At 48.0% G+C, this 27,199-nt stretch overlaps 1 protein-coding gene across 1 annotated transcript; it reads right to left on the bottom strand.

Moving 5' to 3' along the window:
- Positions 1-485: 485 nt before the first annotated feature.
- LOC131269003 (histone-lysine N-methyltransferase 2D-like) lies at positions 486-27,021 on the bottom strand. The gene is made up of 8 exons (XM_058271312.1): positions 26,910-27,021; positions 26,578-26,874; positions 12,316-12,691; positions 6,626-7,449; positions 6,344-6,549; positions 4,897-5,359; positions 1,449-3,686; positions 486-1,376 (listed from the first exon to the last, which is right to left on the bottom strand). The coding sequence occupies exons 2-8, from the start codon at positions 26,843-26,845 to the stop codon at positions 1,372-1,374; spliced, it is 4,380 nt and encodes a 1,459-aa protein (XP_058127295.1). The 5' UTR covers positions 26,846-26,874; positions 26,910-27,021; the 3' UTR covers positions 486-1,371.
- Between the last annotated feature and the right edge of the window lie 178 nt (positions 27,022-27,199).

Genomic DNA, 27,199 nt, shown 5'->3' with positions numbered 1-27,199 from the left:
ATTCAATTGCCCCTTCCTTGCGATTGTAAATATTACTATAATAGGCATTTGTTGGGTGTCTCTTATTCAAAGAAATCTTAGCATTGAAAATGAAATTTAACTGCATGTCTAAGATGAGGAGAAGAATTTCTAATTATTACACGGAAAAGCTCCGTTTCGAGCAACTGAAAACGTTAACTTTAGTGTAACTCTATATAGCAGGGATTGGCACACGTTTTTCGAAAAGGGCCAGAAGATTAAAGAGAAACCGAAGGCGCGGGCCGGATACTTTAAACGATGCTTCAATGTTTTCAAAGTAATACCCTTTGTAATGGAGAGTGGAACTTTCTAAAACGCAAAGTTGCATAAAAAGTGGTAAAAACTAAAACATTTAAAATGTTATCGATAAACATATAACAGGAACACCTCGTTAAACAATTATCATCAAACACTTTTTAGGAAGAAAATAAACCTGACATCGTGAACAAATCCTATAAAAATTGGAATGGGTTTTTAGTATGAAGCACCTAAATATTCTTACGGGCCGGATAAAATCATTTGGCGGGCTGGATTTGGCCCGCAGGCCGCACTTTGCCGACCCCTGCTATATAGTGATGACTCCGACACTACCATATTGCTATGATATTCGCGCCGAATACCCTTTGATAATTGATACTTTAATGGTTGTCCAGAATGATAAAAGCGCGCGAAAACTTAAGCAAGTAATAAGTGAATGCACGATGCATTCTGCGTATTCGGTTTAATTATGCTTATACTTCGTTTACATGAAGCGCAAAGCAAACTTTGCGCACTTGGTATTGAGTGCGAGCGAACGGAACATGATGATGTATGATATTTGTTGATAAGATTTCAGTGAACCTTTCGCCTCGCTGTATTTTTTCCCCTGTTAAACACTGATTGCACTTTCATTTGCTTACGAATAGTAACGCCTACACGAAATAGAAAAGGGAAAGAAAAACTAACATTCACGCGGGTATTTGTAGTCTTTTACGCTTCATGTAAACTAAGCATTATTGTAAAAGTCAAATTGTTCTTATTTTCTATCGAATGACACGTATCGTTCCGGATGTCAGAATACATATAAAAAGTGTGAAAATGTCCTACGACCCTTACTGTAGTTCGCTTTGCGTTCAAAAGACAATATTGACAACCAGATTCGAATTACTTATCACCACCGCATTTCGTGGGTTTGTTTTTGGTAAATTGTAGTTACTTTCTCAGAAAGGAATAAGGTTAATAAATTATGATATCTTGCCTCTGCCTGGCGCACCCCTGCCCTATCATCACGAATTTGTCATCTGCGGTGCTTGCTCCGATAATGCTGTACGTAGTTCTTCTCTAAGAAACCGGAACCATTCCGAACGGGGAAGTTTAGACTGCAATGACAGACGGAGGAAATTATTGATTTAGCCGAAAGAGCCCTCGATCGTGGAGCTTGAAAGACTTACCCGAATCGAACGCGTTCGGGCAGATGTAGTTCATCAGCTCCGTTTCGGTCATCGACGTCAGCTCGGGCGGAAGGGCACGCGATTCGTCAACCAATGACTCTTCGACGGTGTCGCCACCGACCGTGGCCGGCATTACCACCATCGGGATGGGTGCGCTCATCGGCAAGGGTGCGGACGTGTCCATCGGCTGCTGCACCGGTTGCTGTGCCGGGTCAGAAGCGACGCCTAATGCGCCACCACCCGCCCCGACCGCTAGCCCTCCGATCATGATGGCACCAATCTCCATGTTCTCCGGCGGCGGTTGGACTCCGCTGGCCCCAACTAGGAGCGATTGGGAAACCTGCTGCTGCGCCTGAGCGTGTGCCACTGCTTGCTGCTGCTGCTGTTGTTGCTGTTCTTGCTGCTGGCGGAGCTGCTGTTGCACCTGCTGGTGCTGATGTTGCAGCAGTGCCATATTAGAGGCCTGATGATGCATGCCTTTTAGAAGGGAATTAAACAACTCTTGCTCCTGTCGCCCGAGTTGCTCTTGCTGCTGCTGCTGCTGCTGCTGCTGCTGTTGTTGTTGTTGCTGCTGCTGCTGCTGCTGCTGCTGCTGCTCTTGCTGCTGTAGTTGCTGTTGCAGCTGTTGCTGGTGCTCCTGCTGTTGTTTCTGCTGCTGCTGTTGGTTATGTTCTTGTTGCAGCTGATGCTGCAGCTGCTGCTGTTGTTGATGATGTTGCTGCTGCTGCTGCTGCTGCTGCAGATGTTGTTGATGCTCCTGCTGTAGTTGTTGTTGGTGTTCTTGCTGCTGTTCGAGTGACGCCACAAAATGGGTCTGCTGCAGTGCAGGAGGAGAGCAGTTAGCGACGACCAGCATCTCGGGTGAGCGCATCGAGATGAGCGTGTTGATGGTTTTCTGCGTCGCCAGCGAGGGCTCCGGAGCACCGGTCAGAATTTCGGCGGCCGCGTTCAGTATGATGTCCTGCACGGCCTTCTTCGTTTCCTCGCTGTGCGTCAGCATGGCGGTAGCGGTTGCCTGTTTTTCGGCCACGGTTTGTGCAGCGGATGACGGCATGAGCTGGACGGCGGCCGCGATAGCTGCCGCCTCGTGAGCAGGCCCGCCCGGTATCAACGCACCGGGAAGGATGGAGGCCGCGACGCCGCTCGTGGGGGAAGTCGGCAAGAGAATGTCCTGCTGCTGGTGCATCATCGTTTCGATGGCGGCCGCCGTCTCACCAGACACGGCCAAGCTGGGCAGATCGATCGTTTGCGGCTGCTGAAGCTGTTGCTGTTCGAGCTCCTGCTGCTGCTGTTGTTGCTGTTGTTGTTGCTCCTGTTGCTGTTGCTGCTGCTGTTGCTGTTGCTGTTGTTGTTGCTGCTGATGCTGCTGATCTTGTTGCAGTATACGTTCCGCTTCAATATGAGCGCTCAGCTGTTGCTGTTGTTGTTGTTGCTGTTGCTGGTATGATACTATCGAATCGAGAGCATTCGTCGCCGCAATGAAACGTTCCAGTTGTTCAACACGGGCGGATTCGGCCTGGGTGAGCTGCTGAGTTTGCGACTGCTGCTGTTGCTGCTGCTGCTCCTCTTGCTGGCGTTTCTGCTGCTGCTGCTGCTGCTGCTGCTCAGACTTTATGCACAGGCTGATGGCAGTCAGTTCACAGCCAAGCATGGAATGGGGTGATGCAATAGAGGTGCCGTGCTGGGGCTGCTGCTGTTGGCCACTCATGTCGTTCGTTTCCATCAGCGTACCAAGCGGAACGCTGTGCATCACTGTGTCGAGATGAGCAGCGAACGACAGCGAACCGCTACCACCCGGCGGACCCATCATCGACATGTTCGAGCAGCTGTCCTCCGTGATGTCCATGCTCGGCAACCGGACGCTGCGTCGCTGGTACATCATCTGGCTGGCGCGTGTCGCCTGCCCGAACGTAATGCCGTCCAGTGAGTTGTCGGTCGAGCCCGGGAAGCGATCGAGCGAGTCGTCCTCGACTGAACTACGGCTACACTCCGACTCGACCAGCTCCGGCTTGAAGGTGGTGTCCGGCGTTGGGGAAGTAACCGAGAACTGCTGCTCACCGCCGTCGCCCACCAGCACCACCGTCGGACGCCGCAAGCTCCCCATGCCGACCGCATTGACCGGCGGCGGCATCAGACCGCTGGACACAACGTTGTGCTGAAGCGACATTCCGCCGCCTCCGTCGCCTCCGCCTCGCATAAACACCGAGTTCCGGGTGGTCGCTTCGTCATACGCAGCATCTGAGTTGAAGGGAACATAACTTATCAAATCAAACTTACATCCAACAGTATATCGCATTTATAGCACACTACTGTGCAACTACCACCTAACATTTGCAAAAATCAACAAACGAATCCAACCACAATCGAAGCTCTCAAACGGAGGATGGATCAGATCATAAGACATTTAAACAAATAGCAGGAAAAAAACTGCCCATTGCGGCAACAAAACACGCCATAACTGAGATAGGAAAATCATATCCAAGAGCTACTAAAGAAAATTCGCTTTAGCTACACTACTACATCTAACACCAGCCAGTGGAAAATAGCAAATCCTACCGACCGGACGAGACTAAAAAAAAACAGATAACAAACAAAGGCCGTACTAGATGAAACGTGCTATAGAATTGCCGAACCATCCACTACAACTCCGTGGCTATGAAAGATTCTACGGAGGAAATGAAGCAAAAAGAAAATGATTGCAACCATGCATGCGTTCGTTTGTTCGTTTAAACGTCACGAAATAGAAAAAACTGAAGCGCCAAAAACCTATCGTACTCGATGTAAATGAAAACGGTAACAATCCGCCAGTTTGTCACTTGTAGCTTGTGGGATCAAATTATACCTTTTTCTTATACCACCGCAAGCAGGGGGACGGACAATATCGTTTCTACCTCGGCTCTGGTGTAAATCAAGATGATAAAAACAAAAACAGCTACTAGAACTAGTTACGACAAATGTGTGTAGTTGACATACTCTCGCTAGTACAGGGGTACAGAGTTCACGCCGGGACGAAGGACAGCTATATCAAGCCAACTCAAAATGACTACCGTGTATAACCAGCATTCCAAACGGTTGAATATATGAAAGAGGGCAAACGATCTAAACGAAACGCAAGCAAATCATTGTGAGACATAATGAAACATCTGTCGTACGTCGTTACCTTCGCCGATTGTGACGCGGCAGCCTACGACTTTGCTTCATTTGGATACGGTCAGCTTGAGGGATGACCCTTGCTTGCTATGTATGCATAACACGTTTCGCAGGTTTTGAACGTAAAACTAAGCAACGGCGATCGAAATTACCGTCCGATAACTGGGACTCGGACCCGGTGAAGCGCAAAGGTGGCAAAACAATACCGTACGCGAGGTGGAGAACTGTCGGCGGAAAACATCAGCGCCACCTTGGAATGCCCTACTCGTCGGTCTGCACTTCGGCAGCCAGGTTATACCTTCGTTACGGCTGCCGTTAGCGGCGAAGCATGCAGTGTGGCCGGTGTTCGGCCCCGGACCGAACATCGAGGCCGCCATGGTGGCTGCAGCGGACTTGACACTGCCGAGAGCGACCGTGTTCGACGCCAAATCGCTTCGGGTCTCTCCACCAGCTGCAACATTCCCGTTGACGAACGCTCGGAAATAGTTTTGCTGCTGCTGCTGTTGCTGCTGTTGCTGCTGTTGTTCCTGCTGGCGTTGGTTTTGTGTGTCCTCCTGCCGCTGGTACAGCATGGAGATGAAGCGTTCCATGGGCAGCGACCAGTCGTACATACAGCAGAGCGAATCATGCTGCCCTTTCGGTATGTAGCAAAAGTTGTGCGGCTCACTTCGCTTCCCGCCCGACATGATGTAGATCTTGATCGGCTCCGGTTCCGTAATGTTCTGCCGGTCGTACGGCGGTACCACGCACGCGAGACGCGTCTGTTGAGGATACAACGGTAAAATTGAATTAATTTTGATTGCTCTGAAGTGACCTTATGCTAGAAACTAAGAGAAGTGACAGTATGCCGAGCGTCATAACATCTTCTGAACAGTAATAACCTAACAAATTGCTATTTTCATACTAAACAAACAATCCAGGAACGTTAATAACTGTAAGCCACGAATTATTATACATTACAAATACAAAACATCACAGAAGATATTATAATCGATTCAGTTAAAAATCCAGAAAAACAAATGGGAATATCGGTAATTATATCTTTGACGGAGCTTAAAAATGAGATTCGGTGTCTCATTAATTTCGACCGCTAGGTTAAAGAACCTAATATTGCAGGTCAGGTAATCGCTTTTTTAAACAGTCAAAATAAATGGTTCCTATGGAAAACAAACTAAAGAATCCCTTCATGCAAGCAATTAAGAGAGTTTAAGAATTTCGTCTTAAACCATGCTATCGAAACAAGTATACGCAGATAACCATCCACGATACTAGCGAAGTCATAATTAAATTACCGTAAACAACAAACGGTGGTAAGAAAAAAAGATTATGAAATATGGCTTATCAAAAACATCCCTTTAGGTATCAATTTAATTACAGGAGTAAACTGCAAACAAATCAATTTGTCCGTATTGTCGATGGTTAAATACTGCAAATTTTGCTACCGTACCAATTTACCATATTACTATAGAATAATAGTTTCCCTAAAATCATTAAAAAACTTATGAAACTGGCTATACATTTGAAGTGCCATCCAAGGGATGTTAACAAATAAATTTCAGCAAATATTTATCTCGAAAGAGACACTCAAATACGCTTTAAAATTGGCCGTTCATGTATACGCGAAATGCAATACTATCGAAATTTGGCACGGAGTAGGACAGAATGATCACTGACACTTTTTGATGTGCAATCGAAAATTATGACGGTCCAGCAACAACTTCTCTTCTCACTTGGGTGATGCTAACGTTTTGCAGCTGGTCCCGGTCCGGCACGACCGATTGCTCCCAAGCGACCGAGCCGTAAAGGCGGGTGAACGGCGCCTTGCGTCGCACGAAAACGACGCGCGTATCCTTGAGGAAATTTTTGCCGAAGATCATCAGCGTCAACCCGCCGGTAACCGGGCAGGCGTGGTGCGACTTCATGCTGATTTCCGGCATGCCCGGTGGCTGGGCTAGAGGGAGAAAGGGTGGAATGAAATGCGGTTAGTTAGTTAGGGAAGTTCGTGGGAGTCGGTGGGTGGCACTTACTGCAAACGATCTGCTGGGAGCACACCTGCAGCACCTCGGTGACGCCGTCGTCGCCGGTGACGAACGTGCGGAACACCATCCGGCAGCGGGTCGACTTGTTCTTGGTGAGCGTCGCCGTCTGCTCCGGGAACCGGTGCTCGACATCGACGTTGCGCTCCTTCAGGATGCCCACGCAGTCGCACGTCGCCGTCATCGCCGCATCCGGCTTCAGCTGCATCTCGATCACGGTCGTGCCGTCCAGCTTGCGCTCGGTGCACGGCGTCGAGTTCTTGCCGCTCACCCGGCACGCCTGGTAGAAGATGTGCGGCGTCGGTTGACCCTCGTCCGTGCCGATGAACACCTGCAGCACGGTCGGCTTGTTGTAGCCGACCAGCCGCACGACCGGGAACCCGTTGCCGCTGCGGTCCTTCACGGCCCCCCGGGAGCCCTCGGTCTGGTAGCGGGCCCGGTGCTGCTGCTCCGGCTGGGTCATGATCAGCAGCTGCACCTTGCCGTTGCGGTTCGACGAGCTTCCGAGCGCCGTCGCCCATCCGGGGGCCGCCGGAGATCCCGCACCGCTACTGCTGCCATCGCTTCCGCCGGACGCAAACTCGAACCCGCCCGCCTGCAGCGAGGAGGCCGGACTGCCGCTACTCGTGCCGGCACTCGGTGTACTGCTTGAGCCAGTTTCCGTGGCCGCACCACCACCTGCCAGCATGGTGGCCGTCGGCGATAGTGATGCCACCGATGACCCGGACGACGACGACGACGACACGGTCGATGAGGAAACGGAAGGATGGAGGCCCGACGGCGCCGGCGAACTCGACGTCGACGACGCGACCATTCTGTGGAGAAACACCAACGAAACAGATCAGAACAAAATGCATGACGTTACGATTTTATCAAATGCGGCGCACGGGGAAAACAAACGCAAAACGAAAGTCATTCCTCATGCTTCCCTCGCTCTCCTTCACTCTATCTCTCCCTCTCTCTCTCTCTCCCTCGCTGTTGTTCCATTCACTACCGAGTGGACGACTGTAAACGCATCGGAGAATGTAAACCCGCTTACACAACAGGCCGCACGCCTACACACACTTGTTTGATTATTCATCGCCGCGCCGGCCATTAGCGCCCATAGCCGATGTTACAGTTTTGCTCTCGCGTAATGTGAACCAAACAAGCACGCTGAATCCGATCAAACCGCGTTCAACAACGCCACTGTGCAGTTAGAATGAGTAAAACGGCGTGTTTGTTTTTGTATGTGCGTGCGTTTTTCCAGCCGGAGGAATCGATGGATAACGAGGTCCCATTCACGGGGGAACTCTTGAATTCTGAAGCCACAAAATGTCTTAACCCGGTGGCATTCGTCACGAGAAGCGCCAAGGTAGACTACGCTTCTTGAACCTTATTTGTGTGGCTTAACAGGAGTTTTCCTTTCCCGATCTGTTGAAATTGTTCAGCTTTATTCCGTGTTTAGCATCATTTCGACTAATCATTACAGTTGACAGCCTTTTTGACTAGAGTAGTTACTTTCAGTAACGAAACGGTAATCAGTTCAGTGCCAAACTACTGACGGGCTAGACGATGACTATTTACTTACGAGGTCCAGTACTTTACATCGCCAAAGCTCGGCGGAGAAACGACATAACCTTTCATGGTGAAAATTGGAAACTTCTCACTTACAAAGATTAAGATTCGTTCAAAGGATTAGGCATTACGTGTCGCTCACTAAAAAGAAGACTTACAACTAGTCATCTAGTAGGATGAAGTGGTTAGTTCGAAACTCTACAGAAAAAGGATATTTTATAATAATTTCTCTAGAAAAATATCATAACAAATGTCCACCAAAGCATTTTTGTATTAGAAGTTTTGAGGTTTGACGGACAAACAAATATACTAAAAAGCAGTCGTTCATAGATTAGGAAAATCTTCAAAACTAGAGTAGTTATAGCGTCTTAAAAAGAGCGATCAAAATGGCCGCTAAAAACGCCCGGGAAAGATTCCAAAGCACTGTTAAAGAACCTTCAGCAACTCAAGAACTTCCCGATCTAAATAGCAATCAGCAGTGTCACCAGCGTCTTTCCAAATATTTTTTGGGGATAAGTGTTTGGATTCCTTCAGAACTTCACACATACTATATTTTACAACCTATATACATATAACAACCTAAGCTCGTAGCTCCAGATGGAAGGTTTGCTCCGGGAGTTCAATATCCACAAGAAAATATAGCAAGACATGTTGGTAAGTCTATTACAAGCTCCATTGGTTCGTTTTCAATAACAACCAACGATGGAGTCGCCATGGTCCTGCTGCATGGAAGCTCTAAGAGTAGTTTCACGCCTGATTGAATGTCCCAAAGCTTTCCTTTTTCTCTACCATCTCCGTCTCAGGTTGCGGACAACAACATGTCCTGACGCGAAACGATGGGCCTCACGTATGGGACGGCTCCGTGTTGTGCGTACGTAAGGCAGCTTTTAGCGCTGTCAAACAGATTTAGTACACCGAAAAACTAGACCCTCGCCCACCTGTCACTGCTCGAAGGTTGAAAGCCGGAAGAGGATAAAGCAGACTGAGGAGGAACGGCCTCAAAGTCGGTGGGCTCAGCGACGCAGCGAAAGGGAGTCAGATTCAGTGTCAGTAGTCTTTTAATTTTGCCCCAACAGCGACGGAAGGGGAGTGACAGGTAAAGCTACCTACGCGGTGGAGGGAATGCGGCGATCCGTCGCAACCGATTATCTTACTTGCCCTTTCGGTCGCTGATGGCGTGCGACGATTTCGATACGTCCGTAGACGGGGTTGTTGTTGTTCCAGCACCACCAGCGTTTGTTGATTGGCGCGCGGATGATGTTGTGGGACGCTGCGATGTTCCAGATACGGGTTTATTTTTAACCTACCGAGACAACGTGCGCAATGAAAAACGAAAACCGCCACCCTTTAGACTCCCTCCCGCTTTCTCCTTTACACACTTCACCCACATGGACACACACACGTACACACCACCTAGACACAGGTGCACATATTACGAAGTCCTTATCTCGTAGGCGACTTCCGGAATCGAGAGCCGGCGGCGAAAAGGAGCTGAACTCCGTGTGTGTCGAGTGCAGAACAGTTTGTAAACGACTGGCTACGTCGGGCGGGCGCATTACTACTCGATGCCGATGCACTAATCCAAACCCTCCTCCCCCACCAGAGTTGTGCACTTGCCGAGTCACGGTTATTCCCAAGCCGGTTCACAACGGAGTCGGTGGAATCCGCGACGCGACGGAGCAAACACGCACCCGACAGTATCAGTAACATGTAGCATAGTGCATCATAAGGCCGATCTGATGGGTAGCCTTTGCACCCTACCCTCCCCCAAAGCCGTCCCCATTCCTCCACCACCCCAAGCCCCGCTCGCAAAGCAGCACTAATCATCGCCGATCGCTGGTAGCCGACTGTAGTAGTCGTAGTCCGGGGCGCGTGAGAGTAAGCGTGGCTAAAGCTAGGGGCCCCAGACACATTTCATCTTGATTGCGCTATTAACCCTTGCGTGCTTTGGATTGCGCCTTTTTTTTCTCCCTCTCGCCGGTGGACGCACGGTGGGAAAAACCGTTTGCTAGCAGAATTTGAAGAAATATCCAGGTGAACCACTTCCGAAGCTTCTGGCCCACGGGAAGCTCCAGAAAAGTCATCAGATGTTATCAGATAAACTCTTTTAAGACATTAGATCTAGACTAAACAATCATCACGATTATGCAAATCTTTTAGTTATTCTTTTGATGAGTTATTAGTCACCATAGAGATTTAAATCCTCAACAGAGATTCGATTCCCAAAAGACTGAATGAGTGAGTAAGGAGGGCTATTCCAATTGAATCGCGTTGGCGACTAGCTAGTTGGAATAGAATCCCTGCTAAGGATTCAGATCAAAATGGAGTTACAAAAAATATCCGTGAGGTTTTTATTAAACAAATGGAATTTAAAATTCTACTCACTCATTAATTATTAATCAGAACGTACATCCCTTAGATCGTAATGAACGGTGGGTTTAACGGTATCTAAATAAGGCGATGTTGAGCCACTTACCACAATAGCACTTTCTATTGTAGGAAAGTATGAAGAGAAAAAACCTAGTCTGACTGTCGATGACAAAAATGGAGATTTTCAACAAGGTAGTTCACCCACTGACACTGTCCACTGTGCGACGATTGTTTTGCAATGCAAGGATTATACTTGACTAGACAACCATCCATTTCTAGAAGGGTTAGTTAGCCCCCTCCGTAGTGCATGGGACGCCGAGCGCACAGGAGCGAGTCACAACTCGTTTGCTAGGCTTGCCTAGTCATGCCTGGATTCCTCGTCACGAGACGGCGCTTGTTTGTCGCACATGCATATGGGGAGCCGATTCTGAGAACGCACTGAGCTGAGAGTACGATGAGCTTTCGCATCGCACCCCAAAAAACCCAACTAGAGTACCGGATGTGTTTGCATCGGTCTGATCTCGTGTCCGGTAGTATTCCACTCCTGGTGGGAATACATTAATGCGTTAAATGTTACCATTAGTATCTCCCGGGGGGGGGGAGGTCGCCGACGAATTCGGACCGGCTTTGGAATTGACGTCACGAGATGGGAGACCCGTGAGGGCTAGCAAACCACAGAACGGATACGTTTCGCGGAATCTGGTGAGGTATTAATCACCAAGCCATATTGAGAGCTCGCTATCTCTGACACTAGGATTGGGTAGGAATTTCCACCCGAGATATATACGCTACAATATTCGGGATAATGTCGATCCAAGATCCAGGTGCTCGACACCCGACTCCTCTATGACGCGTCTTCTCCAGGCTGGGTTTTACCTATCAGAACATTACAAAATACAGCCGTTGCCTCTAAACTATATTCCGAAAGCAGGTCCGATTCATGGTATCTAAGGCACCAAGGGGTCCGCGGGGTCCGCGACAGCCGAACGGTAGCGCCGGTTAGAAAATCGTCCCATGAGCGCCGGGGCTCACCACCTCGACGGCGTGGGTTCGAATCCCAACCGAGACCGGACCCTCCCCTGTACGAGAGGACTGACTATCCACGTACAACAGGGAAACAAGTCTCGTAACCCTTTAACGAGCAGGCATGACCAAGAGGTCGTTACGACAAGAAGAAGAAGAAGGCACCAAGTTTGAAATAGCTCATCAGATTTAGTCTCTAATGCATCCGAGTTTGTCTGTAACTCATCAGTTATAATTTGATAATAATTTTGCCTCATTTCCTTCTTGTAGTCAACGTTACGAAATCATTTTAAGTAGATACAATAATTTTCATGTTTAGATTCATTCTAAATAACACAGTTTTTAGACAGGGACTAAATTAAAATCTTGGGGGGTGCCCATGGCGCAGCGGTAGCGCGAGGAAACACCACACCACAGGTGTGGGATCGAATCTCGAGTCTGGCACCCTCCGGTATTACGAACGGCTGACCACCGATCTATAATATACCGTCTTTCGGTCACACAAACTCTCTTCGGAGAGAGGCCTTGTCCCACTAGGGGATGTCGTGCCACATAAAAAAAAAAAAAAAAAAAAATTAAAATCTGGTGACAAATCCAGAAAACCACGAGACAAAATCTAATGAGATGTTAGAGATAGGAGCTGATGCACTATTTCAATCAAGGAAGCCGAGATAGATGACAACGATTTCGACAAGGATCTCAAGGACTGGGATGTGTCAATGTGTACTCACCGCCCACCGTTCATCGGTTGCAAGCTGCCACCTAAAGACTGCGACTGTTGAGGCTGGGACCCGCCGAGCACGTAGGAACCGGGAACCAGCGCGTTGATGCTGTTGGCGCCGACTCCTTGCTGGTGCTGATGCCGGCCTAGCCCACCCGAGATACCCAATCGCTGGGAGCTGCCACCAGTGCTGCTTCCGCCTGTTGCCGGTAGCGATTTCCGGGCGAGCTGCGTGTGGTTGGCCACCCGCTTGCCCGAGACGACCTCCAGCTTTCCCGGCAGCGCCTTGCCCGAGTAGCGCTTGGCCCCCGCACGCAGCGTCTTCCGCTGCACCTTCGACGACGACGACGACAACGAGGTGGATGAGGTGGGCGACCCCGAATGCGCTGGAACGAACGGGAGGTGAGAAAAACAGAATTAAAACCAATTAGAACTGACCACTACTTGCGCTTGAAGTCGAAACCAGCAACCATTAACCAAACGAAGATCCGATGTTGGACGACAACGATGATCAACAGCCCAAGAGTTTGGGGACGCATCTAAAATTAACCCTGCTAACTGGACCTGCACACACCACGCGATCCAAAATTAGCCGCCGCCATAATTGCCAAAGCAAGCAAGGCACAGGTCTTCCGTCCACAGTCCGGGAATTGGACTGCGGTGGCCTGTTCGTTCAATTAGCGTTCCCCAAACCAGCGCGTTTGGTGGCAAACTACCGATGCCTTCCGTTGTGAGCGATCCTTTCGGAACCTTTTCGGTGAGTGGAGCTGATCAGCTCATACCAGAGCTCCTCTGGAACAAGAGCAGCTTTTACTAAGCCTGCTTGAGTGCTTTGACGCAGAGATGCATCAACCCTTTGTACTCGAGTGGTTACTCATTTACTTGTATTCCAGCTTGTTCCCGTTAACTGTATCATATCGAGGAAACACACACTGTACTGTACTAAGGTCTTGGCATGTACCTAGAAAAATACTTCACCAAGTAATAATCACATTTTGTAATGACAAGAAATAATTATGATATCAATAATGTTAAATAATGACAAGACTCATATCATAACAAATTAATTAACGAATCGTGAATTAATTATAATAAAGTGAGAAGCTCGCGTATCGAGCCACACTTCGATTATCTCGAAGACGCGACAAAGTAATAATAAAAAAATCGCATTTCCAGTATCGTACGGGGCCATAAAGTTTTATGATTTCATTTTACTAATGCTCATAAACATAAACACCTTCTGATCACAATTTAAAACTGTAAAAATCCACCTGACGCACATAAAAAAGACGTTTCATGTAGAATAATAGATGATGAAACGTGAGTAATTGTGCCATCGGCTAAAGTGGTGTTTTATCTTCATCAGACAGTGTTAGGACAAATATCCATAGATGAAGCAGAAATAAAACTTTATAACCGGTGAGTTACTCTCTTGTTCGAATGAAGGGCAATATTGAATTCCAAAACGTCCCATCGAAATCGGAAATACAAATTCCGCCTTAATACAAAACTAAACTGATGTGTTATAAATGTTCTGTATTAAATTTATCATGTCGTATTACTCACTCTGCGGGTTGTCTGGGGTAATTTCCGGCTTTTTTACTGTCGCATTCTCGCTTCTTGAGAAAATGATTCACAAAACAAAATGATATAATATGAAAAGATGCTGCCTGTTCAAATATATTGTACAACTCTATACGGGTCATAACACTCTTTTAGTTTTAAGTCCATATGTTTTTACTTATTTGGAAAAGGTGAATACTTCTTCAATGAACTATATTATCCGATTTTAGTTAAACTAATGCTGTTTAGACAGACACTGTTTGAAGTGTTTGATGATTTAAGCTGCTTTCTAGATCGTGATACATTTTTCCTGAGAAACAAATAAGGCAAGTGATCTCTTAGTGAGTGGCGTTAGTAGTGTCCAAAATCCATATTTTCCATACAGAATGCATGCAGGATGCCTTAATTTATAAGGAATGTCATGATTTCCTTGCGGCTAAAAATCACTGCAAAATTATAAAATCCATATCATTTAACTGCCTACATCCACCAAATTAATTGATTAACGCGAATTTAGTGAAAGAGTTTCTGCTGCACAAATTGAAAACATTCCTCGATTCCTAAGTATTCCATAGTAACAATCGTGTCCTTTTCGTCCTTTTCGAAATACAATCCTTTAAATATATAATTTTTGTGACCAAGTATTATTATTATTATTATTATTATTATTATTATTATTATGTGGTACAACATCGATGTTAGGGGATCCCCTAGTGGGAAAAGGCCTCTCTCTTCGAAGAGAGTGTTTCAGTGACCGAAACACGGTATAGGGATATCAGCTGTTCGTAATACCGGTAGGGAGCCAGACTCGAAATTCGAACCCACACCTGTGGTGTGGTGTTTCCTTATTAGATATCTTTAAGTTTACTAAGATATAATAAACTGCACGTACGGCTCAAGAGATAGATATGTACGTTCGAGCTCATCACCAACGGTAGAAACGGGTGGTGGTAAACTTACCCATCGAAGACGAGGCTAAAGTTCTGGCGATTCGCAACCCATTGCTAACCGAGTTGTACTTCCCAAAAGTGGCACAGGAAGAGTCGCCGGGCCTTTGAGGGTACATTGAATCGGAGAACTTGTTCGGTGGCGAGTACCCGGCACCACGGGTTGGGGGTACCGCTCTGCTTTGACTCGTCCAGCCGTATGCAGGGTAGAGATTGGCAGGTCTTTGGACCCCGTTGATGCCGTTTGCAGGTGCAGCCGGTTGTTGTTGCTGGTGGTACGGGGCGTACGGGGCTGTTGCGGGAGGATATCGCACCGGTAGCCTGGTGTCGGTCGTCATCCCGACCGATCCGGCGTGCGTGTACCCGGCCCGGGCGACGTTCTGCGCTTTGGGAAGGCGCAGCTGAACTTGCGCCCTTTCCGCGCTGCCATCTTTGCCGCCGTCGAAAGGCAATGGCGGTGCGCCACCGACTCCATGGTTCTGCCCAGGATGCTGAGGGTGGCGCTGCCCAGGCGGCACCTCACGCCTGCCGTTGCAATCCCACCGGGACATGGGCTCGGTTCGTTTCATAGTACGCCGGAGGGCAGTGTCGCAGGTCTTACCAACGATTCACCAGCACCAGCGCTTGCGTCACTTCCGGCAGCTCCCAAACACTGGCGTGCACGACTGGGTTTCTCCGTGCCGCTACTTTCAACTGCTGCTACCGAACAGTATAGTACACTCCTCCTCACCGCTACCGATCTTCTTCTATTGCGCTTGTATTTCCGAATCACGACCGAGGCGCTCAAGGTCATTGTACGCTGCAACGATAGCACCCGCGTGTATATGCGTAATCAGCTCAAGATCTCTCGACCTCTTCTCGACTCGTGGCTCAGCAGCTCCCTTGTGGCCTAAGCTGTTGGGAGCGATTTCTTAGACCGCTTGGACAACAGCAGCAGTTGATTGTGTTGCGCGGTGTTCGGAAGCAGTGCTTATCTGCTGCGTACCATCTTGAACAAGGTTGATAGGAAGCCAACACCACCGGTTTGGTTCTATTGGGACAGTCCGCTGTCCGGAGACGTTCAAGACAGGATATACGCGCGCTCAGCGATAGGAGCCGTCACCTGAAGAGTCTTTGTTGTTCGATCTAGCTTCCTTTACTCACAATTACACAAAGTATATTGACTTGGGATCAGAGGGAAGAACCACTGCGTTGTTCGTTCGACCGCTTCATACGCACGGAAGCCATGTTTACTTGATGCGTCTAGATTAGCGCCAACCAGATGCAGAGGCTGGTAAAGGTGCGTTTGGACACACCATGCCACCTTTCCCAGACGCAGTACGGCTCTGCACCATCGGGTGATGGACGTTGGTGCGCAGATGATCAGCAAGCAACAGCACCAACTCCACAGGCCGCCAGACGATAGCTCACTGCGGCAGATGGTTCTATCGCTCTTGACTGGCCACGACCGCACGCAGGAAGATGGTGATAACTCCTCACGGCCCAGCAAGCGGGATCACGGCAGTGGCCGTGTGCGTCTTGTTGTGATTACTCGCTTCGCTTCTTTGCTTCCTTGCTTTTCCGACGTCGTCCGTTATCTCCGGCCGAAAAACAGTCGAAAAACAAACACCGCCTGCACCTCGCCGAGCGCGCGCGCCTACAGACGGAGCGTGGATGGGGTACGACCGTCTGAGTCGAAGAACAACCGTGAACACGTTAGCGCACGCGGTAGCCTGCGTGCTAATCAGTTGGCAACACCTTATCCAACATAAAAACCCAATCCTCCAATCGGAGTACCGAAACGCTTCCGGTATTCCTCGCACGGCTTCCCAGTGGTTGAGGTTGGATCGAGATTCTTGGTCTTGGCGAACTTGGTTGGTAGATTCCCGAGGGATATTTCGATAGGTTACACTTTACACTCCTGTCGGTTCAACTGAAACAGGCACAGATCTGACTGAACGCCGAAACCTAGGGCTGACCATCGGCAAATGGGAGATGCCAGCCACCTTATCACCGCCTATTGGGAACGCTTAAACCATACTGACGGCACAGGTACCTTGTGCCGCCGACTGACTGACGAAATACCTCCCTCTTCTACCTCCCTCTTCTACCTCATACGCACACACACACGCACCCTATCGTCTATCTTAGTCCGACTGTCATTCATCCCGTGCCGTCTCTTTTCGCACCGCTGCCAAAGACTAGAATGTTGACAGTAGACATCGCTGATGATAATTGTCCGGCAAACGCAGCCACGCATCGACTGGGTCTGCCTGTGCGTGTGTGTGAGCGAGTTTGTATGGCGGTGTTGAGAAGAAGCAAGTGTATCACCTCACTGTGACACCATAGAACAGTGATGTCAAACTCGTTTCACCTTGCGGGCCGCATTTCCTCCCAAAATAGGTTCGCGGGCCGCATTTTCTCCCAAAATAGGCTCGCGGGCCAAACCATATAATTGATTGGAGTGATGAAAATATGTTCTTATCAATGTGGTTTTATCTTAACAGTCAATCATGTTTTACATTTTCACATTTTTTCATATTATATTACTTCTTATAAAATTTATAAATTTTGAGTAAAAGAGAGGGTTTGTTGCTCAATCATTTTCCAAATTTTAACGAATTCAAATCAAGTTTATTGAAATATATGTTACAGTTCAACACTATTGTGTATTTTGTTAATGATTTTAGAAAAGTAAAGGTATTGTAATTACAATAGCTAACTTATTGCTCCGCATTTGTTATTTTGTTTGGAATGGTCTTGTAGTATAGAAACGTTTGTTTTCTATAAACACTATTCATCCACTTGTCTAGAAAAATCTGTGTAAAACCTTTGCTGCAAAGTTGCATATCACTTTCTTATTGAAATAGTTTAAATTGACATTCGTTCAGTTCTCTTGCAATTCGCAGTTCGTGAAAAAATTTACATTAAATATTTTGGTAATTGCTATAAGCCAATACTCAAGGATCCAAACTTTCGATGTAATGTTTCAAAGGGGTCGCGGGCCGCACCCAATGGTCTTGCGGGCCGCATGTGGCCCGCGGGCCGCATGTTTGACATCCCTGCCATAGAAGAAGGCCCGCTCTGCATAGAGGTTTGTTTGCACTGCACAGAACGCCCCACAGTGAAAGAGAAATTTAGTACATCCCGCTGTTGGATGATTGAGCTAAAAAAGGTGCATTAGCAATGGAAGCTCACTAGATCAGGTGCCAAAACAGCGGAACGGAGCTGGAATGGCCAGTTACCCAACATGACGGCGGTACAGCACAGCGCAACAACCGGTTGAACTCGTCCAAATCTTGCATTCTCCAAAAACCGGTAGCTTCGGGATTCGTGCTAGGTACAGCGATATAGAGCCTATATGTAACGTAATGGGCATGGACAGGTCCCGTGCGCCCAAAATGGTTCCCATTAGGTGCCACGCATTGAAATTGAGCGACCCATCTTCGCCGCTACGTCCACGGCAGTCCTTCACGACCGATTCACGATATCTGCTCTCACGCTCTCGCATAACAGCAATCAACAAATCCATCGCCCTCCTTATGAGCGCCAGACGCCAGCCCTCCCCCTGCTACTCTGACGGCTGGGAGTTGGTGCCAAACAACACAGCAAATAATCTGTACCCAAGTGTAAATAATTGTTCGCCCGCCACAGCGATTGTCAGCTGTTCGGCACAATGCATCTCCGGCCCCACAGCTACAAACGCAACGCACACACGCACACAACGGCAAGAGATAACCACTGTCGGATGACGCACTGCAGAAAAGGCGAGAAAAGCTGGATGTTTGATTTTCCCCCGAATCCCGCGAATATCTTAAAGTCACAATCGTGGGCGCGCGCTCGCCTTCATCCATGTTCGAAAAGTGTTGTTACACCGCTCGACATTTATTCGGCGACAGCTACAATACGCCGGTTAGCTCTTGAGGGAAGAGAGGGGTAGGGGAGGAATAATGCGAACATTTTTAAACAATTTGGAAGAATTTATTAAAAGTGACATATTTCAGATGCAAGTTTATTTGTTTATGTGAACTGAAACCATGGCAAAAATATGCCCCATATGTTAAAACGTTTGAGAAGTAAACACTCAACGAGACATGGCATGCAATTCATCAGTTAAAAGATTACTAATCAAAACCATTCTAGGGGGCGTAGCGGTAGCGCGAGGAAACGCCACGCCACAGGTGTGGGATCTGAGAAGAATACTGAGAATGAAAAGATCCACGAAAAGAAGCTATATGCTTAACCAAATATTGTACCGGAATCTTCCAGACAGAAGACTCTTCTTCTTCATCGCAGAATTGCCCCAATCCGGTTTTAGAATCCAGCTTCCTGGGCTTTCTTAAGCTGACCAGGAGACATATAGACCTCCTGATTTTCTATGATTATTCTGATTTTCTGTGTGAGTCACAGTTTTCTGCGACCCTACCCTACTTCTTGCTAGCCTGTTTCAGGACAACCATGCACTGCTAACCGCACTGGTGTTGAATTCCGTTGAGAGACTGCATAAAATAGCAGGGTTTATCTTTAAAATAGGATTGACTAAAAATAACATTGAAAACCTTAGCCTCCAAATGTGAAAAGCGTTAGTTCGACCAATAATGAATTGTCCATCACTTTTTTGATCAAATTACACCGATTCACGCCTGAAAAAGCTTTAATGGATTCAAAATAATGTTTGAAGGCTATTCCAAGAGTTCCTCCTGTAGTTGGATCCAAAGATTTGCCCCCTTATTCGTTAAATTAAGGCAGCCAAGAGCATGCTGCGGGGGGTCCGCGACAGCCGAGCGGTAGCGCCGGTTAGAAAATCGGCCCATGAGCGCCGGGGCCGCCCACCACCTCGACGGCGTGGGTTCGAATCCCAACCGAGACCGGACCCTCCCCTGTACGAGAGGACTGACTATCCACGTACAACAGGGAAAACAAGTCTCGTAAGCCCTTATCGGGCAGGCATGACCAAGAGGTCGTTACGCCAAGAAGAAGAAGAAGAAGAAGAAGAGCATGCTGGCAAAACAAATCACCCTTGTTTGAAAACGTACGGCAATCAATTTTAGAAAACTTTTTTCTGACAGACTTCAGGTTCTGCTTCATGTTGTCACATAGAGTGAATTTGTTTAAATTACGCCAACAAAGATTGCTGAGCAACGTTGATAGTATTACATTAAGTAAAAGCAACTGTTTTTAACTCTTGAAATATTAGCCTTTTGTTCAGCTGCACCGCTGTATGTCTCTGTACAGCGAACACCAAGATAGCTCGTTTCGCTTTCGCAGAACAACACAAGCCATTGCATTTTGTGCGTGTGATTTCCGAACATTACCTCCATTATATTGTGAACCAGTAACACAAACACAGGGATTTGCGAAACATGGGTTCTTGAGGATATCGATTCTGCATGGCGATGCACCTTGCAGATGGTTCTTTTGGGTATTTTCCACCATGCGCCAAATGCACATCCCGGTTCGAAGCCCGACTCCATCGAATACGCATTTGTTTTTGTTTCCTGTACGTTATCCGTCCATAACGTCGTCCACAGCGTCAGACAAACTGTTCCGATAGCTCAAGTCGATGGTTCAGCTTAGACTAAAATACATTTATTGATGTAATCTTACAAGTTATCTTAACGCTAGATCTTATCTCACAAACACTTATTACTTAGCTATCACTAACATATCTACTACTGGTAACATAATTATCTTATGCAAAGGACTGTGCTACTGGGGCATCCTTTGCCTACTTTACGGCGCTAACATCCCGACCACCATAAAAATTCAAATTTTTATAAACTAATTAAACTATTTACACTGTTGAACCTTTTCTCCTTCCTTTCTGTTGCCCTCAAATGGAAGTACGCATAACTTGGCAACTGGCCTTTTCACTTTATCCGACTGAGCTGTGCGCAAAGTAACTACCCTGACTATACCGTCCTTCCCTGGGTGCACTTCTATCACTCGTGCCAATGGCCATTTGTTTGGTGGCATATTGTCATCACGAATGATAACCATTATTCCAGGTTCTATAGCCGTCGCAGGCATACTCCACTTATTCCTAACGTGCAGCTGATGCAGATACTCGGATCGCCATCGAGCCCAAAAGTGCTGAAATCGCTGTTGAATCACCCGCCAATGATTCAACCTGCCTTCCGGAATATCCCGCAGATCAATATCCGGGACCTGCTGCATATTTGAACCCGTGATAAAGTGGCCCGGTGTAAGTGCTTCCAAATCTGCAGGGTCATCCGACATCGGAGTGATAGGTCGCGAATTCAGGCAACATTCTACCTGCGCCAACAGCGTGACCATATCTTCATACGTGGTAGCTGCGTCTCCCAATACACGATGTAGATGACGCTTCATCGACTTAACCGCTGCCTCCCAAAGTCCTCCGAAGTGGGGAGCTCCGGGCGGAATGAAACTCCATTTCAAACCTCGTTCGCTGCTCCAAGTTGTTACCTCTGCCTGAAATTGAGAGGAACTAAGCAGATCATAGAGTTTACGCAGTTCGTTGGCGGCTCCCTTGAAGTTGGTGCCATTGTCGGAGTGCAGTTCAGCCACTAATCCTCGCTTCGACACGAATCTTCGGAGTGCCGCTATGAAGGCTGCCGTGGACAGAGAGGAAACCAACTCCAGATGCACTGCCCGCGTAACGAAGCACACAAACACTGCGATGTATGCCTTTGTGGGTGCTGCCTTCCTATGACCGCCCTTGATGTACACTGGGCCGCAGTAATCCACACCCGATATGGCAAACGGTCTCGCTTCCGCTACTCTTGCTGCAGGTAACTCTCCCATTGGTTGCACCACCAGCTTCGGCTTATTCTTGAAGCAGCTGACACACTGCCGCTGCACTTGCCGAACCACTGACCTCACTCCCATGATCCAAAATCGTTGTCGTAATGAGGTCAACATCAACTGTGGCCCAGCATGAAGCAAGTTGACATGGTAATGTAACGCCAACAACCTCGCCAACGGATGCCCTTTGGGAATTATTATGGGATGCTTTGCTGCCTCACTCATATGCGCGTTCTGAAGCCGTCCCTTGACACGAATCAATCCGTCTTCGCCCAGAAATGGATCGCAGAACCTCAAGTCCGAAGCACTCGGCAAACTCCTTCCTTTCTTCAACGTGTCCAGCTCTGCCGCCAATTGCTCCCTCTGTGCCAAGCGGCAAAGCGTTGACTCCGCCTTCCTTAAATCCTCCGTGGTCAACGGTGCCATTTCCTCTGACGTTGGTTTTGCATGCGACCTTAGAGCGTGGAGATATCGCTGACAATATCCCACAACTCTGCGCAGCTTCGTGTATGTGGAGCACAGGGAGTAGAGTCGGTCACTAAAGTTCTCTTCGTCAAGCGAAGAGGCTAGTACCGCTGTTGCTCGTTCTTCTCCTGTAGGTTCCAATGCCTTTGCATTGTTTGGCAATGCTGGCCACGATTCTTCCTCCAAGGAGAGCCATGTTGGCCCCGACCACCATTGCTTGGTGTCGATAAGTGCCTCCGGATCCACACCTCTAGACACCAGATCCGCCGGGTTCTCGACTCCCGGCACGTGTCTCCATTGAGCTCCTTCCGCGTTCCGCTGGATCTTTGATGTGCGATTCGCTACGAATGTCTTCCAATTTCCATGAGGAGAATTCACCCAATGCCACACAGTCATGGAATCCGTCCATAAAAAGGCAGGCGCTCCTTCCGGCAGGACCTTCTTCACTAACCGATATATGTTGCTGCCCAAGAGCGCTGCACATAACTCCAATCTAGCAATCGTTATCTTTTGCTTCAACGATACCAACTTCGATTTCGATATAAAGAAGTTCACTGTCGCCTTTTCGCCAACTTTCTGACAACGGATGTAACAACAAGCTCCATACCCCCTTTCCGATGCGTCGCAGAATATATGCACTTGTTTTTCCATACTGCTATCCGTTACCACTGGTCTTGGAACTTCTATCTTTGATAGTGCCGTAAGTTGGGGAAAGAACGCCATCCATTCTGCAAACAAGCCTTCTGGTAACACATCGTCCCAGTCCCAGCGTTTTCCCTTGGCATCCTTCAAAGTTACTATACGTTGCAAAAGCAGCTTTGCCTTCATCTTAACAGGATCGAGGAATCCTAATGGATCATATACTTTCGCGAGGCATCCCGATACCTGCCGTTTCGTGCGTAGGGTTTCGATCTGTGGCGGTAGCCTAACTTGAACACTCAAGACGGCCGACGATGTGTTCCACGACAAGCCCAATGTGGACACCGTACCTGTAGGCTCCGTCCCAAACTCATAATTTCCTGCCTTCGCGATGTGCTCTGGTGTGATTGCTGCAAGTGCTTCTGGCTCATTGGAAGCCCACTTGCGGAGGCCAAACCCTCCCATGCTGAGCAACTCACTGAGCTCCTTTACCATGTTTCCCGCTTCCTCTATGGTCGCTGCGCCGGACAAGATGTCGTCAACATAGAAATCATTTGCGCAGCGTGACGCCATGGGAAACTGATGCCCTTCATCTTCGAAAATCTTAAATAATGTCCTGATTGCTAGGAAGGGTGCACACGCGGTCCCATACGTTACCGTATTCAGAACGTAGACCCCAACTGGATCATTGGCGGTTTCTCTCCATAATATTCGTTGTAGATTTTTATCTTCTTCCGCCACCAAGACCTGCCGATACATTTTTTCTACATCAGCCACAAAGGCCACAGGCCTCATCCTGAATCTGAGAAGAATGACTTCTATGTCGTCTTGTAATCGCGGTCCAGTCAACAAAATGTCGTTTAAGCTTAGCCCGGTACCACAACGGCATGATGCATCGAACACCACTCGACACTTTTTCGTCAATCCATCAGTCTTCCAAACTGCCTGGTGCGGTAGGTAAAACCGTGGCGTGCCCTCTGCCATCTTATCTTCTACATAAGTTGACACCTTTGCCATATGCCCTAGTCTGATGTATTCGGACATAAATTCCTTGTACGCGGCACCCAGGTTCGGCTCCTTGATCATACGCCTTTCAATGGCCGCTAACCTTTTCAATGCTGGTTGAAGTGAGTCTCCCAACCTTTCTTCGAAGTTGGCTACCTTGGGCAACTTAACGACATACCTTCCCGACTCGGTGCGCCTCGTTGTGTTTAGATAAAGGTTTTCACATTCCTCATCTTGCTCGGACCGTACACGTTCTTCCGGTATCGCTTCCAGGCTAACCAGCTTCTCAAATATTGCCCCAAGATCGTTGTCAGCCAAACAGGAACAGACGACCTCAGCTGCATCTTCAGAGACTCGTTCTTCCCTGCCGCATACAATCCAACCAAGGCTGGACTCCAGGAGCTTTGGCAAGTGAGGTGCTAACTTTAATTGACCTTGTTGGAGCAACTCGCCAAATAACTCTGCACCAATCAGAAGGTCTATCCGCTCACTCCGGAAGAATGCTGGATCTGCCAATATCAGTGCTTGGGGAATGTTCCAAGACTCCGTGTTCCGAGTTTGCGCTGGAAAGTTGGCTGTTATGTTTCGCAGCACCAACCAATTCACTCGAGACACAAAGGTTGACGCTCGTGATTTCATGGTAGCTACCACCATCGTCTCTGCCTTTAGCGAAACTGCTCCGATGCCGGACAAAGGTTTATTTAGTCGCCTTTTCTTCAGCTTCAACTGCTGTACCAACCGTTCGCTCATGAAGTTGGATTGCGACCCCTGGTCCAGCAACGCTCTAGCTGGAAATTCTCTACCTTCATCATTGCAAATCAACACCTGAGCCGTTGACAACCAAATCATTTTCTCTTGTGGAGGCTGCGAATCAACTGGAGCTTGTATGTACGTGGTGGCGCTTATGCTGCTCTCTGTTCTCGGGGTAATCGGATTGGTTTTGTTGCATACTAAGGTGTGATGTCGTTTCTGACAGTTTCCGCATCTTGACTGGGCCTTACAGAATCTTGCTTGATGCTCCTTTCCCAAGCAGTTGAAGCACAAAGACTCAACCTTCGCAATCTGTTGGCGCTCTGACAACGACATCTTTGCAAATCTCTCACATCTTGCGATATGATGATCGGCCTTACACAACACACACCCTCTGAGCATGTTGCCTGTCTGAGCTGCACAGGACATTGAAGCTGGATACGGTCTTTGTGTAGGCTTTCGAGTACTTTGATGATCATGATTTGTTCCCCTGGTTGCCGGCCTCGTATCGATCCTGTTTTGCGTGTGGACGACCGAGTTTGTCAAAATCTTGATGCGCCGCTCACAAAACTCCATCAATGCCTTAAAGGTATCCGTCTTCTGCTCGGCTGCAATAAGTTCGAAAGCCATTAGTGTTTGCTCGTCGAACTTGTATCTTACCAGACTTGACAATGGGGTATCCCAGGAAGATACAGGCTCCTGCAATCTGTCCATCCCAAGCACTAAGCGCTTCGATTCGTTGACGATACGAGTCAATTCCTCCGCCGTTGCGGCAGCCATCGGTTGCAGATCCACCAACGCCTTGAAGTAGTTCCGTTTCAGCATCTTCGCATCATCAAACCGATCCAACAACGCTTGCCACGTACTGTTGTAGTTTCCTTCTACAAGCTTTACGTGGTCGAATAACCTGGCAGCATCTCCTTTTAGCGAAGCCAACAAATATTGCAGCTTCATTATGTCCGACAACTCTGCATCGTGAACCATTGCAGTGAAGCGATCCTTGAAGCTCATCCATTTTGTTTTGTCACCATCGAACGCCGGTAAATCGATTTTGGGAAGCCTCACTTGCGAATTTGTAAAACTTGCATTCGCCATTGTACTATTTGCAGCCGGCCTATGGCCGTCCGCCCCATCTTGCTTCTCCAACAGAAAGCCCTTCACCCGATGGAACTTCCCGTAGAAGGCTTGTTTTTCGGTCAAAAGTTCCACCGTATCACATTCTTCGTGTTCCGTTAGTAACTTTTCTCTCGCACTTTCGAAGTTACTCTTAGCCTCTTCCAACGAAATGAGGAGGCTGCTTATCTGGCACTGCTGGTTTTCGGTATAATTTTCGACGAACTCATAAAAAAAATCAACTCCCGCTAACTTGTCGTTGTATACGCGTTTCAACTGACGCACCATTTTGTCCGAAACGGGCATTTTCCTTATTATTTTTGTCCCGAGAAACGCTAATCCTTATACGCCAACCGCCAACTTTTTGTGCCACACTGTAGCGTCGACTCAAATTCGCGCGCGCTTTGCTGGATTTGGTTGCCGCTTGACACGGTCGTTCACGTACAGGTCCAATGGTCACAATTTCACCACGGCAACCACCACGAACTAGTGAATCTAACTACCATCCACTGAACTCAAACTCTTTCCGCGAATCAACTCTCTAACGCGGTTTACTCCGGATGAATGTTACAAGAATCCAAATTCTATCCGGTTCGAAGGACCAATGTTCCGATAGCTCAAGTCGATGGTTCAGCTTAGACTAAAATACATTTATTGATGTAATCTTACAAGTTATCTTAACGCTAGATCTTATCTCACAAACACTTATTACTTAGCTATCACTAACATATCTACTACTGGTAACATAATTATCTTATGCAAAGGACTGTGCTACTGGGGCATCCTTTGCCTACTTTACGGCGCTAACACAAACAAAAAACGATACAGTTTGTTCGCTTGAGGGCTTCTCCTAACCAAGTTTTACCATGGAGGTAGTCTGCTCGAAGTCGTTCAGCATCCTTACCCTTCACCCTCCCTCCACAAAGGACGTTACTTGTGCTTTAACTAGTTTACCGATCCTGAAATGTGTTGTGAAAGCATACAAAAATAAAAAAAAACGGAATGCGCTGCATGTGCACACTTACCGATTGGGGTAACATCCCGCTGCAGCGACCGACGTCTACCGGCCCCATTGGCCGCACCGCCAGCTGCTCTCAAACGGGCTGCTGCTGCAACGGCAACAATTCCTCCCGCCGCCTTTCCACCTGCACCATTCGGGGGGATGGTCGCGATGCTGGCCGGAGCCTTGCCGATGGTAGAAGCACCCGAGAACGCTGACATACCGTTGCTCTCCGGCAGATTCCCAACCGTGGCCGTCGCGCACCGAACCCGTGGGTTACATCTCTCCAGCATCACCCAACGCAACGCCAGCGGTTCACGAGCTCGTGCACAACCGGAACGATTTGCACCAGCGAACGCCTGTTTCTTTCGCCTTTTGGTTGATTGCGAGCGGGTTTAGAGGATTTAGGTTCCTTTTTTTCCCCCGGTTGACAATTTACTGCACCGGTATGTTGTTGATCGAGGATGTTGAGGTTGACGATTATTGGTCGTTTGCCGCACTTTAGCATCCGGTTGTGCTCATTTGGGTACGGACACAGATCTATTTCCTATGCGCAAGAGAATATGAGAGATATAAAAACAAAAAACAAATAAGTAGTTTGAAAGCTCATGAAATGTCTGAAAGTCTTTAAGTTCCATATAATGAGC

This window comes from Anopheles coustani, chromosome X, assembly GCF_943734705.1.
Source record: "Anopheles coustani chromosome X, idAnoCousDA_361_x.2, whole genome shotgun sequence".
NCBI lineage: Eukaryota > Metazoa > Arthropoda > Insecta > Diptera > Culicidae > Anopheles > Anopheles coustani.
This window is presented reverse-complemented; position numbering and strand designations above follow the sequence as displayed.

Excerpts from the sequence above, each read along its gene's own strand:
- LOC131269003 (XM_058271312.1), bottom strand. The coding sequence starts at position 26,845 with ATGCTGGAGAGATGTAACCCACGGGTTCGGTGCGCGACGGCCACGGTT. Across the intron at positions 7,450-12,315 it reads CAACCGATGAACGGTGGGCG|AATGGTCGCGTCGTCGACGT; the intron begins GTGAGTACACAT and ends GTTTCTCCACAG. Across the intron at positions 5,360-6,343 it reads ACCGGGACCAGCTGCAAAAC|ACGCGTCTCGCGTGCGTGGT; the intron begins GTTAGCATCACC and ends TATCCTCAACAG.